The 17,467-nt window shown below is 44.3% G+C and overlaps 1 protein-coding gene across 1 annotated transcript in view; it reads right to left on the reverse strand.

The window, feature by feature from the left end:
* Nucleotides 1–5,740: 5,740 nt before the first annotated feature.
* The window catches only part of CDHR3 (cadherin related family member 3), a gene marked incomplete at both ends in the record, with an annotated part of 62,086 nt that continues 50,359 nt past the window's right edge, over nt 5,741–17,467 (reverse strand). Inside the window, 4 exons of the mRNA XM_084618139.1 lie at nt 5,741–6,129; nt 9,474–9,522; nt 10,729–10,829; nt 16,522–16,570. Of these exons, the coding sequence (XP_084474265.1) occupies nt 5,741–6,129; nt 9,474–9,522; nt 10,729–10,829; nt 16,522–16,570 (588 nt within the window). The remainder of the gene's footprint in view (nt 6,130–9,473; nt 9,523–10,728; nt 10,830–16,521; nt 16,571–17,467) is intronic.

Genomic DNA, 17,467 nt, shown 5'->3' on the forward strand with positions numbered 1-17,467 from the left:
AAAACTCTTCAAGTGGAGTACAGCCTTGACAAGAATATGTTGTCAAAGATCAGCCTCTCTTGATTCCAGTAATTTAATTTGGGACTCCGGTCTGATTTTTAAACACCAATGTTCACTGGGTCAATTAACAGTGGAAGAAGCATACGAGTAGTGGCCATTGGCTGGAGCGTCCCAGATGGGTGAGGCAACCCCACATCAGACTATTTTATAGCTCAGTGGTGAGAGCAACCCTCTGAGAGGTGGGAGATCCTGTTCTTGAACTTGGGTCTCCCGTATGCCAGCTGAGTCCTCTGTCTGCTGAGCTAAAGTTTATAAGGTGGGTTCCTACTCACAAGAAATGGCTTAGCTTACTCAGTCCAGGAGGGGGCATCCTGGCTGTGGATCACTAAGCAGAGATATGCACCTCCCTGAAGCCTTGACTTTGGCTCCAATCTCAGAGAGGACAGAGCTTATGATACATCCTCTGGTTGGCATCGCCCATTGGCAAGTTTAGGCAGCCCTCCACTTAGCATGCTGGCTTTTATGGATCACATTCATAGGTACCTCTCTCTCCTAAATAGGGAGCCTAGGCACTTAATTCAGGCTTTGGGGATGGTGTTCCTGTGACTTTCTAGATGCTGAGTGTTGCCATGCCTACGTCCCTTTGTGGAGCCAGGCCATCATGCTTTTCAAATGTGGACTTTCTTCTATGAAGTAGGCCCCCTGATCATTTTATGGAAGGGCAAGCTGAGCTACAACAAGGTTAAAATGATTTGCCCAACAATCCTATAGTAACATCAATAATCCTGATAGCCAGGCCTGTGCTCTACCCCCAAGGCAGCACTGACTCTGTTATTCTGCCACTCATAAGAATGTATTGCACATCATAAACGCTAATGAATCTGCTTTTTGGCAAGAGAGCTACATATTTGTTCTTAAGAGGACATTTAAAATTGCAGACATAGAAACAAAATGACTATTGCTGAATAAATCATAGAATCATAAACATGTAGGGCTGAAGGGACCTCAAGAAGTCACCAAGGCCACTCCCCTGTGCTTTTGCAGGACCCAGTAAACCCAGACCATGCCTAACAGGTGTTTTTCCAACTTGTTTTTAAAAGTTTCCAATGACAGGGATTTCACAACTTCCCTTGGAAGCCTATTCCAGAGCTTAACTAGCTTTATAGTTAGAAAGTTTTTCCCAATATCTAACCTAAATCTCCCTAGCTGCAATTAAGCCCATTACTTCTTGTCCTATCTTCAGTGGACATGGAGAACAATCGATTCCTGTCCTCTTTATAACAGCCCTTAAGATACTGAAAGACTGTTATCAGGTTTCCCCTCAATCTTCTTTTCTCTAGATGAAACATGCCCAATTTTTTCAACTTTCTTCATAGGTGAGGCTTTCTAGACCTTTTAGCATTTTTGTTGCTCCCCTCTGGACTGTCTCCAGTTTGTCCACATCCTTCCTAAATTGTGGTGCCCAGAATTGGACACAGTACTCCAGCTGGGAGTACTTGGCAAATGGGCAAGATAGTTAATGTGATTTTTTTTTTAATTAGATCAGCAAATAAATAACGCTAGCTATGAGGTCCAAAAGGTCACTTCTGAGTAGACTACTATGGCCAGACATATTTCAGACAGACCATGGACAAATACAGTAAAGGCATTTTTGCATTCCTTGATAACTATAGTTATTTGGCCAGCAGCAAGCTGAGATTTATCATGTTTGTATTATAAATAGTAGTTGCATTAACCATGAAAGCTAGGTATTTATGGGTTATAAAACTTTTTTTCCTCAAGAGAAAAGACCCAAAAAATCTGCTAATATGACCACAAGCAAACTGTAAATCCTCCTCAGGAGAACTGATTTGTGCTCTTTTTAGAACAACATTTGCAACTTATATAACAAATTTAATCCACAGTTCTCAAAGCACTTCAGCAACATGAATTAAACCACACAATATTCCTGTAAGATATCACCATACTTATCTTGGAGATCAGGAAACAGAGGCACAATGACTTGAAGCCCAGTGCAAAATTATTGTAATAAATAGCAAGACTCCTATTGACTGCAGTGGGTGTTGGATCAGACCTTGTGCATGATCACAGCAAATCACTGGTCAGGAGCTCTGACTCCCATTCCCCACTATTCTAGCCATTAGATCCCACTTCTTCTCACTATAACATCTTGTAGCTGCAATCAATGGTATCTATCAGAAATAAATTGTGCTAGAATCTTTCCTCCACCCTCTTATACCATATCCATCGCTGTGTATATTAATAAATGTGTAAGGCCAAAAGAGGCAATTACAATCATCTAAATTGACATCCTGCATAGCACAGGCCATAGAATTTCACCCAGTAATTCCCACAAATTGTGGTTGAGCTAGAGTATATCTTCTAGAAAGAGACAAACACTCTCTTGATTTAAAGACTTTGAGTGATGAAAAATCCGTTACATCCTGAAGGAAATTGCTCCAATCATTAATTAACATCACTGTTAAAAACTTGCACTTTAATCCAAGTTTGTTTATCTAGCTTTAGCTTCCAGTTGTTGGCTCTGTAGTATCTGAATGCCTCCCAAATAGAACAAATGCAAGGTTTAGTCCAACATGTAGACGAGATGTCTTCCTCCTCCCCAAAATGTGGCTAGAAGCTTTATTATGTAGTGTATTGTATTATTATTAAGGTGTATACCTCTTCTCTTCATCCTACTATCTTAGCCTTAGAACTGTTGCTGTGGCAAAGATAGGCTAAAGAGGTGGATTTTCCACTGCTCCCCTGAAAGTGGGGAGACCCATAGTCATTCTCAACTCCTCCCAGCAGGGAGGGAGTTCCATAGCACTGGGCCAGCTGCTGGAAAAAGCTCTGTCCCCTTGGCATGAGGTTGACCCTTTCATAGTCCCGGTGAAACTTAGCTCCTGCAGGAACTTGGGGTTCCTGAGCAAGAGGCATTTTTATGTAGCTTGGTTCATGGTCATGGAAGTCCTTAAAGAGGAGGACCAAGTTGAAGTGTATACGGAGTGTTCCATGTGGAGCCAGTGTAGTGAGCAGAGTACTGGGATGAGGTATGTTCAGCAACTGTGGTGGCTAAGGATGCTGTGTTCTAGAGCAGCTGGAGCATTATGATCAGTTCACTTGTTCCCAAGTACAGTGAGCTGCATGGGACTCCCAAAGGCAGGCCTTCTACTGTGCCCAAGTCACGGCTCGCAGTATGGGGCCAAACCTCAAGCCAACCTCAGATGGAAGGAGGAGTCCTGGGAGCCATAGCTTGTAGTTTCCAGTAGCAGTGGAGGGTCAAGCAGAACCCCAAGCTGTGACTATTTGGGGAATCTCTAAAAAGGGGGAGCTGCTGTTTTGGTGACTAAACCTTCAAAACGTTTATGGCTTCCCACCAACACAATTCTGTCTAACTTGAGCCAAGTTTCAGTCTGCTGCTTTTCATGCAGTTGCTGATCTAGGCAATGAGCTACCTGGGGTGATGGTTCTATTAGTGGGGGAGGTGAGCAAGACAGAGCTGGGTGTCATCCGTATTGCTGTTGCAAGCATAATGTTCCACAATTTCTCCCTAGAATGGAGGAGTCATGTTGTTCAAGCACAGGACTAGGCACCAGGAGAGCTGATTTTTACCCCCTGCTTTGCCACAGGCTTTCTGAGTGATGCTAGGAGCTATTTGTGCCCCAGTTTCTCCATCTGTAAAAGAGGGATAATGATTCCCTACCTTTCAAGGGTGATGTGCGGGACCTTCAGAAACTATAGTGAGGAGCACCACGGGAATGCCAATAAGGGCAAACTGAAAAATGCAGGCTGTCTTCTTATAATAAGTATAATGCAATTCAAAATCTTCATCACACACAGAAATGAAGTTTCTTTATCAGTGACAGGTGTACCTGTGGGTATCTCTGAACCATGTTGATGAAAAGATAAGAGTTACAATGCCAGTACCAGTTACTGCAGCACTTCTTATTACACTGGAAAGCAGCTCGTGCAGAAATGGGATGTACTTTGTTTACATGAAACCACTACAAACAATAGTGGGCTGGAGCTCTGAATAGGTGACTAGTAATGTTGGTGCTCAAGGGTCAAGCAACACTATAACAACCAGCACAGACACAGTAACTGGTAACATGCCCAGACTGTGCAAAGGCAGTGAATCACTCTTTCCTATCTCTAGCATTGTGTTATTAAAGATAAATTAGGTTTCTAATTGCTAAGTGAAATGTTGTCATGACTGAAGAACTTTTCCCTGCTTTCTTCTTTTCCAATTGCAATTGGTGTTTCCTAATAAAATAGTTCATGAGCCAAACCCCTTCCAGGCCCTCAGAAACAGCGTGCTAATGCAACACCACAAGGAACAGCCTTACAATTAGTAGGAACCCAATCAATGAAGTTGTCATATGTCTTCCACTGCACGGGAATGGAGTCAAGTCTTGTGTGCTTTTCCCATCAGTCCTGGAAAATCAGATTGCTGTTTCCAAATGTGTATCTGGAAATAAGGGTAGTCCCCCTTAACGTGGTACAGACTGACACATCGGAAAAGTTAAGATCAAATAAAATTAGAATTTAAGATCCTCACCTAACTTAATCCCAAACATTTTCTGCTGCCATTGAGCTGATCAGATCATTCCCCTTGTACTCAAGAAAAAAAGAGCAGAGGATTTCTGAAAAATAATTCATTCAGAAATATTTTTGTTTGCAAACTAGCAATTTCTTGCAATGATGTAACACTTTTTTCCCTGTTTCAGTATTGTGCACAGCATAAACCTCATACATTATCACACTAGACCAGTTATATTGTAACATACGTTGTGAAATCATTTTTCTTCTGGGTATCTTCAGCTTGATTTTGCAAAATACAAAAAGCACAGAACATGATGAAATTGAACAATAATAAAGTTACAAAAGCTATGAACTTTAACAGGAGGACCTAATACAACAAAAGAAGCTAGGGATATTTCCATTCAAAAATATTTTCAAAACGTTTTCTTTTCTAAGTCATAAAGGACAGGATACAGATAAAAATCATGTGTGAAAAGCACTTCGCTGTTACCAACAAAATACTAGACTTTTTAAACTTACATTTCTTTCTTTATGATGATTATTTTCTTTTAGCCGCTCACTCAGTTTGGACAATGAAGCAAACTTGTTCAGTTTCCTAGCATTGTTTGTTTGTGTTTTGTGTGTGTGTGTATAAAATCAGCTTCATTTTGGGCTTTTTCTGGCATTTTTAGATCATTAATCTCTCTCTAAGTGGTCTTGGTGTCACTAGATGGGAGAGAACACCACACCCAGGATGTGTGTGGGTTACACACACACACACACACAGTGTGTCAGCTGCTACATGTCCTAAGGATGTGTAGTATGTATCCCTTCTGTGGCCGTGGCCTCACCTCCTGCCCACCCTTTTTAGGGTAATTCGTGCTTCCAACTGCATTAGCCAACAGTCTTTGTGGTGTGGGGAGCATGAGGATTGCATTTATGGTTTGGGCCTATGTGGAGTGACACAAAGGGGAATGGGGAAGCTCATTGTACCCTTTCCTCTTCCCCCAAGTTCATGCACCTACGCAGGTGCAGGGACAACCTGGCCCTACGTTTGGGTGCAATTTACATGGTACTGTCCATTTACCACGTCCCTCACACTAAGAAAGGTGTTGAGTAAGAAGCACAAGCCCCTCTTGTCTGTGGAATCTGTTAATGTTGTAATGCCAGGGTGAAGGTTTTCCCATGGAGCACACAGTTGGGATGGTTCCCAAAAGCTTCACACCGCATTCTTTAAGGCTGGTTTTGGCTGTAACAGAGGGTATATTTTGGGAGAGGGGACTGGCGACCTGCCGGGTGAGGATGACCCCCTACTCCCAGCTCCATCTTTTAGCTTCTGTAATTTCAGGCTATCCTGGCTAGAAGTTTCTGCCTTCCCTTCTGAGGGCTTTGTTGCCATGTTATTCTTTGCTGCCAGCTCTCTGCCATTTGGGCCAGCTTCTTGCTTGCTCGGAGTCCCCATTCTGTCTTTCCCTTCACTGCTGTTTGCTGGGGCACTTGAAATTACCTGGGCAACCGGATCCTTTATTCCTGGTTGAACTGGCTCCTTCGTATCTTTCCATCTTCGGGCCCCAGATTTTGAATTGTATTCATACATTTTGCCAGTGACTGGATAGGGGGAAAAACACAAACAGTTAAACTATTTCTCCTTTTAGCAGACTAATGGAAGGAAGTTCCGCTCAGCTTGTCAGTTAAAAAGGAGTAAATCTTAATTAATTAGCCTCTTACTCCACTTTTTCATGTTCTCTCTCTCTATGTATGTATGTATATATATGTGTGTATATATATATATATGTATATAAAATCTTCTTACTATATGTTCCATTCTATGCATCCGATGAAGTGGGCTGTAGCCTACGAAAGCTTATGCTCAAATAAATTTGTTAGTTTCTAAAGTGCCACAAGTACTCCTGTTCTTTTAAAAATCTTTTGTAGTTAATAAACTTGTTTTATTATTTTATCTAATCCAGTGTGTTTTAAATTGAAATGTCTGGGAAACTCCATTTGGGGTGACAAGATGAGTGCATATTATTCCTTTTAAAGAAATAAACTTTTATTGTCCAAGAGAGGGACGGGCAATATAGGACATACATTTCTGGGAGGAAACCTAAGACTGGGAGTGTACTGGGGCCACCCTGCAGTATAACCAAAGCTGAGACGAGTCAGAGTGTAACCCATGTGTGTCTAGCAGGCTTCAGTTACATGTAGACCCTCTGGGTGTGGCTTGCATGCTGGAAAGCTGTTTGTGAGTGGCCCAGGTGAGAGCTACTTCAGCAAGGCATTGTAAGGCACCCAAGATTGCAGGGCAGGAGTGACACAGCTGCTAATTAGTCTGGATTGCACCTGGTATGTCACAGGTGGAGATTCCATAACCTGCCTAGGTAATTTGTTCCAGTGCTTAACTACCCTGACAATTAGGAATTTTTTCCTAATGTCCAACCTAAATCTCCCTTGCTGCAATTTAAGCCCATTGCTTCTTGTTGTGTCTCAGTGGATAAGGAGAACAATTTATTATACTCCTCTTTATAGCAACCTTTTATATACTTGAAGACTATTATCATGTCCCCCCTCAGTCTTCTCTTCTCCAGACTAAACAAGTCCCGGTTTTTCAATCTTTCCTCACAGGTCATGTTCTCTAGGCCATTGAACATTTTTGTTGCCTCCTCTGGACTTTCTCCAATTGGTGCACATTTTTCCAGCCTTTCGATGCATTAAGGTATAGATCTCACAATGGCCACTCGTTTAGGCGGAAGATCAGTGCTGTAGCTTTTGACTCAATTCTTTCTCTCTTCTTGTCTGTCCTACTGTTTTCTGAGAGGCAGCCCGACCCGTCGGCTTCTCTGTGTTCTACCGTCGGTAACCCCTGGATGCGGTGGCATCAGTGCATTTCTGCTGCATGAGATGAGGGTGAGCTCTCAGCAGCTGTGCAGGAGCGAGACCCATTGACCCCTGCTGTGCTTCCCTGTGGCGACTTTGGAGGTTGTGTCAATACATCTACTCCTACTCCACAGGCCGACCCCCCTGAATGTGGGGGAGGGGTGCAACGGCCACAGGGATTTCTGCAGCCCTAGCACTATGATCGCAGTCATGGAGCAGTCCTTCCTCCCCATTCCCTCTGCTAAGTCCACGATGGGGTAACCAGATATCAAGTGTGGAAAATCGGGATGGGGGTGGGGAGTAATTGGCACCTATATAAGAAAAAGCCCCAAATATCAGGACTGTCCCTGTCAAATCAGGACATCTGGTCACCCTACATAGTCCTGCTTGGCAGCAGTAGCACCAATTCAGATATTTCCACAGGGAGACACTTTGCGGGGGGGTGGGGAGGGATTCTGGTCTCCCCCCTCCCACTCTCCTAACAGAGACTCTGATCTCGTCCCCAGTCATCTGATCCCCTGGCCGGACTCCCCGAGTCTCCCTCAGGCTAAGAGCCCCTCCTCTCTCTTATCCACACAGTGCACAAGATGATGCCACCAGGAGTCGAGTTCTCAGCCACTCCCCTATGCTCTGCTTACAGGAACGCTCTTCCCCCTGCACAAGGTAGTAACACCATTTTGATCCAGCCACCCCTCCATCTGTCTAGAGGGGTGGGCAGGTCAATTTTCAGTGGTGTTGCCACCATGCAGCCAGAGTGACTCTCTGGACCCCTCCAGCAGCAGCTGTACTGATTTACTACAGAACCACTGCTTAAAAGTGGTCAGGCCATGCCCCCACCCCACCCCCGGCTCTGCTGCCTGTGGAACTTTAAACAAATGTAAAAATCTTGGGAGGGTTTTGCCCCTCCCGTGGCCCTTCCAACTGGTGCCACTGCTTGGCAGGGGGAACAGGAGTTTCCCCATAATGCATATTCTCTCTGTATAGTCACTGATATTCGAGATATTCGAGTTCGAGATATTTAGATATCTTAGCTGATTTGTAAATGTTACTAGGGTATTGGCTTGATTTTCATAACCTGTGAACATAAGAACGGCCATATTGGGTCAGACCAATGGTCCATCTAGCCCAGTATCCTGTCTTCTGACTGTGCAGGGCCAGATGCTTCAGAGGGAGTTACCAGGACAGGGCTCTTTCATTGTGTGATCCACGCCCTGTCACCCAGTACCAGCTTCCAGCACTTGCAGGCTTAGGATACCTAGCACCTGGGGTTGCATCCCTGAACATCTTAGTTAATAACCATTGATGGACCTATCCTATATGAACTTATCTAATTCATTTTTTAACCCAGTTATACTTTTGGCCTTCATAAAATCCCATGGCAATGAGTTCCACAGGTTGACTGTGTGTTGCGTCAAGAAGTTCTTCCTTATGTTTGTTTTAAATTTGCTGCCTGTTAATTTCACTGTGTGACCCTTTTCTTGTGTTTAGGTGAAGAAGTAATAACACTTATTCATGTTCTCCTCACCTTGCATGATTTTATAAATCTCTATCATATTGCCCCTTATTCGTCTCTTTTCCAAATTGAAAAGTCCCAGTCTTATTAATCTCTCCTCATATGGAAGCTGTTCCATTCCCCTAATCATTTTTATTGCCCTTCGCTGTAACTTTTCCAATTCCAATATATCTTTTTTGCGACGGGGCGACCAGAACTGAATACATTATTCAAGGTGTGGGTGGGCCATAGCTTTACATAGAAGCATTATGATATTTTCTGTCTTCTTATGTATCCCTTATTAATGGCTCCTAACATTGTTTGTTTGCTTTATTGATTACTGCCGCACATTGAGCGGATGTCTCCAGGGAACTATTCACAATGATGTCAAGATCTCTTTCTTGAGTGGTAACAGCTAATTTAGACACCATCATTTTATATGTATAGCTGGGTTTATATTTTCCAATGAGCATTACTATGCATTTATCAACATTGACTTGAAATGTTACTTCCCATTCTCCTTGGGAAATAAGTTACCTTATTTCAAGCCAAAGATTTAAATTCACTTATAATTTTTCTTTACCTGGGTCTCTGGCTTCTCCATTAAAGACAGTGTTTATCTTGGTCATTTCCTATGAAGAGACATACAATGTGAAATCAAACCTGTGAAATAATTAAAGAAGGAGGAGGAGCTGTGACTTGGACATTTTTATATGACCTGCATGTTGCATTAGGGGGAGTTTAATCAGAACTAGCAACAAAAGCCATTGTGGCTTAGGGTGTTGCCACCAAATGTTCAGAGGAGAATTAATCAGTTCTGATGTGCTCAATGACTCCAAACATGCAGTCACAAGAGGGGCATCTCCAGAGGAGAAGAGGTTTGGGAATTCCTTATGGTAGACCAAAGTTCAGATCAAGCCACACAGTTGTTTCCATTCTAATTCATAAAAACTTGTGAAACCCCCTGTTCATATTTACATCCCCCTCGCCCCATCATTTTAATGCAACCAAAGGGTGCAATTCTGCCTTTCAGGCACTGGCCCATGTTGAGGCAGAATGGACGCATGACACTTTCTGAACAGAGAGAGAGCACACCCACACACATACATACAATGTGCCAGCTGCTACGCTTCTTATGGACGTGTAGTATGGATCCCTTCTGTGGCCAGGGGCTCACCTCCTGCCCTCCCTTTTTGGGATAGCTCATGCTTCTAGCCGCATTAGCTAACAGTCTTTGTGTTATGGGGAGCATGAGGAATGCATTTATGGTTTTATGCATTTATGTTGAGTGACACAAAGGGGAATGGGGAAGCTCGTTTGTACCCTTTCCTCTTCCCCCAAGTTCATGTACCCACACAGGCGCAGGGACAACCTGGCCTTACATTTTGGGTGCAATTTATATGGTATTGTCCATTTACCATGTCCCTCACACTAAGAAAGGTGTTGAGTAAGAAGCACAAACCCCTCTTGTCTGTGGAATCTGTTAATGTTGTAATGCCAGGGTGAAGGTTTTCCCATGGAGCACACAGTTGGGATGGTTCCCAAAAGCTTCACACTGCATTCTTTAAGGCTGGTTTTGGTTGTAACTGAGGGTATATTTTGGGAGTGGGGACAGGTGACCTGATTGGTGAGGATGACCCCCTGCCCCCAGCTCCATCTTTTGGCTTCTGTAATTTCAGGCTATCCTGGCTTGAAGTTTCTGCCTTCCCTTCTGAGGGCTTTGTTGTCATGTTGTTCTCTGCTGCTAGCTCCCTGCCATTTGGTCCAGCTTCTTGCTTTCTTGGAGTCCCCATTCTGTCTTTCCCTTCACTGCTATTTGCTGGGGCAGTTGAAATTACCTGTGCAACTGGATCCTTTATTCCTGGTTGAACTGGCTCCTTCGTATCTTTCCATCTTCGGGCCCCAGATTTTGAATTGTATTCATACATTTTGCCAGTGACTGGATAGGGGGAAAAACACAAACAGTTAAACTATTTCTCCTTTTAGCAGACTAATGGAAGGAAGTTCCCCTTAGCTTGTCAGTTAAAAAGGAGTAAATCTCATCAAAAGGTCTGGAAACTCTGGTCAGTTTGGCAAGCCCAACTTCTTCATCTAAGTCCTAGATTTTCTATTTTAACTATACCGGTATAGTAAAGCGGCAAAACTCCCGTACTGTGGATGCAGTTATAGAGGTGTCGAAGTGATTATCCTGGTTCACGAAGATGAGTAAGCAATACCACTATTAGGCACCTTTATAAGGATATAGCTCTGTCAATACTAGAGGCTGTAGTAGTTTATTGACCCACCCCGCTAACTGATGTAGATATCCTGGTATAACGATCTAGTGTAGACCAGCCCTAAAACACACTATTATCTAGACTAAGAAAGACTCTGTGTGTGATAGGTTTGCTACATCGAAGTAGCTAACTATTTGAACAAACAATTTGAAACACCACATGGCATCTATTGTAGACATCGTTCAACACCTTTAAACTCAGGTTAGTTGGTCTAAGTTCACCCCAGGCTCAGAGATCTGGCATCACCAAAGATCTGGCCTATTCATTGACTTTTAATTTGCCTAGAATGCTTTCCCCCTGACAGATGCTCTATACTTCAGTGAAAGATAATGGGACGATGTGTTCTCTCTGTTTACATGCTGGGGGGAACTCATAGTTACAGGTCCTGCAGTCACAAATCTTTGGTACTTTAGTGCACTGTGCAATAGTGCTTTGTTAGAAAGTACTTACAGCTCTCTGTAGACTTTAATAGTGACTCTTCCCTTGTACACTGGAAACAGGCATCCACTACTTCAGCTCATTTACTTTCCACAGATATGTAGAGAAATTTCCTGGTGTCCATTGTAATTACCTTATTGTCTAAATTACTCCTTACTTGTTAAGTGGACAAGGGCAACTAGCGGCATTGCCTATAATTAATTAAACATTATTTTTACCAGGTACTGTGAGACAAAACGACTTTTAAGGATTGGCGAGAGAAGTGGAGGTTCTATGCTATAGTTAGTACTGTATCAAGATTAATGGATCTTAACACATTAGTGAAATGTGGGCAATTTAAAAATAAAATTGGATCTCTCCTCACATGATTTGGCTACTTATAGATTAGGCACTTTAGAATAGAAAAGAATAGGGAATGTCTAATAGCCTTATATGTAGCTACCAGCACAAAAGGTGCTGAGGTTACAGCCTGAAAATGTGGATGTTTACATACGCTCCAGCAGGGCTTTCATGCAAGGTTTAGTTATTGCACCAGTGGAGTTTGCAGGACACCTGACCCAGCTCCTCTTGAGTCTGCTGAACTGAGCACTTATGAATCCAAGTCTGGCAGGTGGGATGTTGTGGCACTGTCCCCAAGATGTGCTCATTCATCCCAAAGAGCACCCGCTCTGGGAATAACCCTAGTGTGCGTGGCAGTTTTCATTTTCAACCGGCACGCACCTGCCAACACAGCCATCCTCCGCCAGGCTGCAGGAACGCACTCCTAGTGAGCACATATATCTCCGCTGCCCCTGCAACGTTGTACTGCAGTATAACATTTAAGTCAGGGCATAGCACAAATGTCATCCCACTGTGGTGCATTTCAGACCCTCTGAACTCTGTAGCTAGAGCCTGAGCCCAAACAGCTTTGTATTCGTCACATTTAGATGTAACGTTTGTAGACATTGTTCACAGAGCCATGTCAGTCCCAAGATATTACAAAGACAAGGTGGGTGAAGTAATATCTTTTTTATTGGACCAACTTCAGTTTGTGTGAGAGAGAAGCTTTCGAGCTACTTGGGAAGAGGAAGAGCACTGTGCAGCTTGAAAGCTCCACAGGTACCATAGCAGGGAGTGGCCCAGATGGTACGTCTGAGGGAAGGGAGCAGAAGCAGACTCCACCAGTTGAAAGGCATGAGATGCACTGTCCTAAGGTTGCGGGTTCCATGACCACCACTCCCAAGAAAAGGAGGCGGGTGGTAGTGGTCGGGGACACTCTCCTCAAGGGGACTGAGTCATCTATCTGCTGCCCTGACCGGGAAAATAGAGAAGTCTGCTGCTTGCCAGGGACTAAGATTCGCGATGTGACGGAGAGTCTGCCGAGACTCATCAAGCCCTCGGACCGCTACCCCTTCCTGCCATTCCATGTGGGCACCAATGATACTGCCAAGAATGACCTTGAGTGGATCACTGCAGACTACGTGGCTCTGGGAAGGAGGATAAAGGAGTATGAGGCGCAAGTGGTGTTCTCGTTCATCCTCCCCGTGGAAGGAAAAGGCCGGGGTAGGGATCGTTGAATCATGGAAGTCAATGAATGGCTACGCAGGTGGTGTCGGAGAGAAGGCTTTGGATTCTTCGACCATGGGATGGTGTTCCAAGAAGGAGGAGTGCTAGGCAGAGACGGGCTCCACTTAACGAAGAGAGGGAAGAGCATCTTCGCATGCAGGCTGGCTAACCTAGTGAGGAGGGCTTTAAACTAGGTTTACCGGGGGAAGGAGACCAAAGCCCTGAGGTAAGTGGGGAAGCGGGATACCAGGAGGAAGCACGAGCAGGAGCGTGTGAGAGGGGAGGGCTCCTGCCTCAACCCGCTGATCGCTCCTCGTTCTCAGTACATCTCAAGTGCCTATATACAAATGCACAAAGCCTGGGAAACAAGCAGGGAGAACTGGAGATCCTGGCAAAGTCAGGGAATTATGATGTGATTGGAATAACGGAGACTCGGTGGGATAACTCGCATGACTGGAGTACTTTCATGGATGGGTATAAACTGTTCAGGAAGGACAGGGAGGCCAGAAAAGGTGGGGGGAGTTGCACTGTATGTAAGGCAGCAGTATGACTGCTCAGAGCTCAAGTATGAAACTGCAGAAAAACCTGAGAGTCTCTGGATTAAGTTTAGAAGCCTGAGCAACAAGGGTGATGTCATGGTGGGAGTCTGCTATAGACCACCGGACCAGGGGGATGAGGTGGACGAGTCTTTTTTCCGGCAAGTTGCAGAAGCTACTAGATCGCAGGCCCTGGTTCTCATGGGCGACTTCAATCATCCTGGTATCTGCTGGGAGAGCAATACAGCGGTGCACAGACAATCCAGGAAGATTTTGGAAAGTGTAGGGGACAATTTCCTGGTGCAAGTGCTGGAGGAACCAACTAGGGGCGGAGCTCTTCTTGACCTGCTGCTCACAAACCGGGAAGAATTAGTAGGGGAAGCAAAAGTGGATGGGAACTTGGGAGGCAGTGACCATGAGATGGTAGAGTTCAGGATCCTGACACAAGGAAGAAAGGAAAGCAGCAGAATACGGACCCTGGACTTCAGAAAAGCAGACTTTGACTCTCTCAGGGAACTGATGGGCAAGATCCCCTGGGAGAATAACATGAGGGAGAAAGGAGTCCAAGAGAGCTGGCTGTATTTTAAAGAATCCTTATTGAGGTTACAGGGACAAACCATCCCGATGTATAGAAAGAATAGTAAATATGGCAGGCGACCAACTTGGCTTAACAGTGAAATCCTTGCTGATCTTAAACACAAAAAAGAGGCTTACACGAAGTGGAAGATTGGACAAATGACCAGGGATGAGTATTTAAATATTGCTCAGGCATGTAGGAATGGAATCAGGAAGGCTAAATCACACCTGGAGTTGCAGCTAGCGAGGGATGTTAGGAGTAACAAGAAGGGTTTCTTCAGGTATGTTGGCAATAAGAAGAAAGCCAAGGAAAGTGTGGGCCCCTTAATGAATGAGGGAGGCAACCTAGTGACAGAGGATGTGGAAAAAGCTAATGTACTCGATGCTTTTTTTGCCTCTGTCTTCATGAACAAGGTCAGCTCCCAGACTACTGCACTGGGCAGCACAGCATGGAGAGCAGGTAGCCAGCCCTCTGTGAAGGAAGAAATGGTTCGGGACTATTTAGAAAACTGGACGTGCACGAGTCCATGGGGCTGGATGCGTTGCATCCGAGAGTGCTAAAGGAATTGGCGGATGTGATTGCAGAGCTATTAGCCATTATCTTTGAAAACTCATGGCGATCCGGGGAAGTCCCGGAAGATTGGAAAAAGGCTAATGTAGTGCCCATCTTTAAAAAACGGAAGAAGGATGATCCTGGGAACTACAGGCCGGTCAGCCTCACCTCAGTCCCCGGAAAAATCATGGAGCGTGTCCTCAGGGAATCAATTCTGAAGCACTTAGACGAGAGGAAAGTGATCAGGAACAGTCAGTATGGATTCACCAAGGGAAAGTCATGCTTGACTAATCTAATTGCCTTCTATGATGAGATAACTGGTTCTGTGAATGAAGGGAAAGCAGTGGACATGTTATTCCTCGACTTTAGCAAAGCTTTTGACACTGTCTCCCACAGTATTCTTGTCAGCAAGTTAAAGAAGTATGGGCTGGATGGATGCACTACAAGGTGGGTAGAAAGTTGACAAGATTGTCGGGCTCAACGGGTAGTGATCAATGGCTCCATGTCTAGTTAGCAGCCGGTATCTAGCGGAGTGCCCCAAGGGTCGGTCCTGGGGCCGGTTTTGTTCAATATCTTCATTAATGATCTGGAGGATGGTGTGGATTGCACCCTCAGCAAGTTTGCGGATGACACTAAACTGGGAGGAGTGGTAGATATGCTGGAGGGTAGGGATAGGATAGAGAGGGACCTAGACAAATTGGAGGATTGGGCCAAAAGAAATCTGATGAGGTTCAACAAGGACAAGTGCAGAGTCCTGCACTTAGGACGGAAGAATCCAATGCACCGCTACAGACTAGGGATCGAATGGCTAGGCAGCAGTTCTGCAGAGAGGGACCTAGGGGTGACAGTGGACGAGAAGCTGGATATGAGTCAACAGTGTGCCCTTGTTGCCAAGAAGGCCAATGGCATTTTGGGGTGTATAAGTAGGGGCATTGCCAGCAGATCGAGGGATGTGATCGTTCCCCTCTATTCAACATTAGTGAGGCCTTATCTGGAGTAGTGTGTCCAGTTTTGGGCCCCACACTACAAGAAGGATGTGGAGAAATTGGAGAGAGTCCAGTGAAGGGCTACAAAAATGATTAGGGGACTGGAACACATGAGTTATGAGGAGAGGCTGAGGGAACTGGGATTGTTTAGTCTACGGAAGAGAAGAATGAGGGGGGATTTGATAGCTGCTTTTAACTACCTGAAAGGTGGATCCAAAGAGGATGGATCTAGACTATTCTCAGTGATAGCAGATGACAGGACAAGGAGTAATGGTCTCAAGTTGCAGTGGGGGAGGTTTAGGTTGGAAAAACTTTTTCACTAGGAGGGTGGTGAAACACTGCAATGCGTTACCTAGGGAGGTGGTGGAATCCCCTTCCTTAGAAGTTTTTAAGGTCAGGCTTGACAAAGCCCTGGCTGGGATGATTTAGTTGGGATTGGTCCTGCTCTGAGCAGCGGGTTGAACTAGATGGCCTCTAGAGGTCCCTTCCAACTCTGTTATTCTATGATTGTATGAAAGCTTGTATCTCTCACCAACAGAAGTTGGTCCAATAAAAGCTATTACCTCACCCACCTTGTTGCTTTAGAGCTAAGGTAGTCTGGAAAGCCTAAGGAAAGGACATGTCATATATTTGTACACAATAAGTTGTGGGGCTGCTACAAGGTAACCAATCCAGTTTATTTCTAGCCAAACATTTAAATTCACTTTTAATTTTTCCTTACCTGGATCTGTGGCTTCTCCATCAAAGACGGTGTTTATCCTGGTCATTTCCTATGAAGAGACACACAATGTGAAATCAAACCTGTGAAATAATTAAAGAAGGAGGAGTAGCAGTGACTTGGACATTTTTACCTACATGGATTGAAGCAGATTTATATGACCCGCATGTTGCATTAGGGTGAGTTTAATCAGAACTGACAACAAAAGTCATTGTGACTTAGGGTGTTGCTACCAAATGTTTTAAGGAGAATTAATAGGGTCTGACCTTCTAAATGACTCCAAATGTCATGTTAGAAGTACGCAAGTCTCTCTTACCTGGAATTAATCACGTCATTTTGCTGCATCATATCAGAACTAAAAAATTTAGAACTTGAGTCTCCCCTCAGTTACACTGCTTCTGGTCAGGAGTAACGCTGTTGAAGTCAATGAAGTTACACCGTGTAAAATTGGTTTGAATGGAGAAATAGGCCTTTTGTTGTTCTCCTTCTGCTTGGCCTTCGGATAATAATCTCCTTTCTGACCCCCGTGACTCCACCTCTCTTGTGTCTGATATAGGAGGATGGAAAATGTAGTCTGGCTGGGGAGCCCAGTCCATGGAGGTGACTGTGGGGGATGATGCACCTGAACTACAACTCCCAAGAGGCACCACAGTGGGATTTCTGAATAGAACATTTTCAGGTTTTGGCCAAAAACATTTTGATATTTGGGTGTTTTTGTTTGTTATAATGAAAAGTCAAAATATATCACGGAAACAAAATTTTTCATGAACCATGTTTGCTTTAGTTGAAAAACCAATTCCCTTCTAAAGCAACTTCGATGGAAAATTTTCGACCAGCCCAAATGACAGCATTGTGTAGCCTGAATAGCTCAAGATTCCTTCTTTTCAGTGCCTGCTTTCTCAGTGTTTAATATCACATATTGGGCCAGATTTAACAGGTCATATTGGTT

This window comes from Lepidochelys olivacea (assembly GCF_965140295.1).
Source record: "Lepidochelys olivacea isolate rLepOli2 genome assembly, chromosome: 1".
NCBI lineage: Eukaryota > Metazoa > Chordata > Testudines > Cheloniidae > Lepidochelys > Lepidochelys olivacea.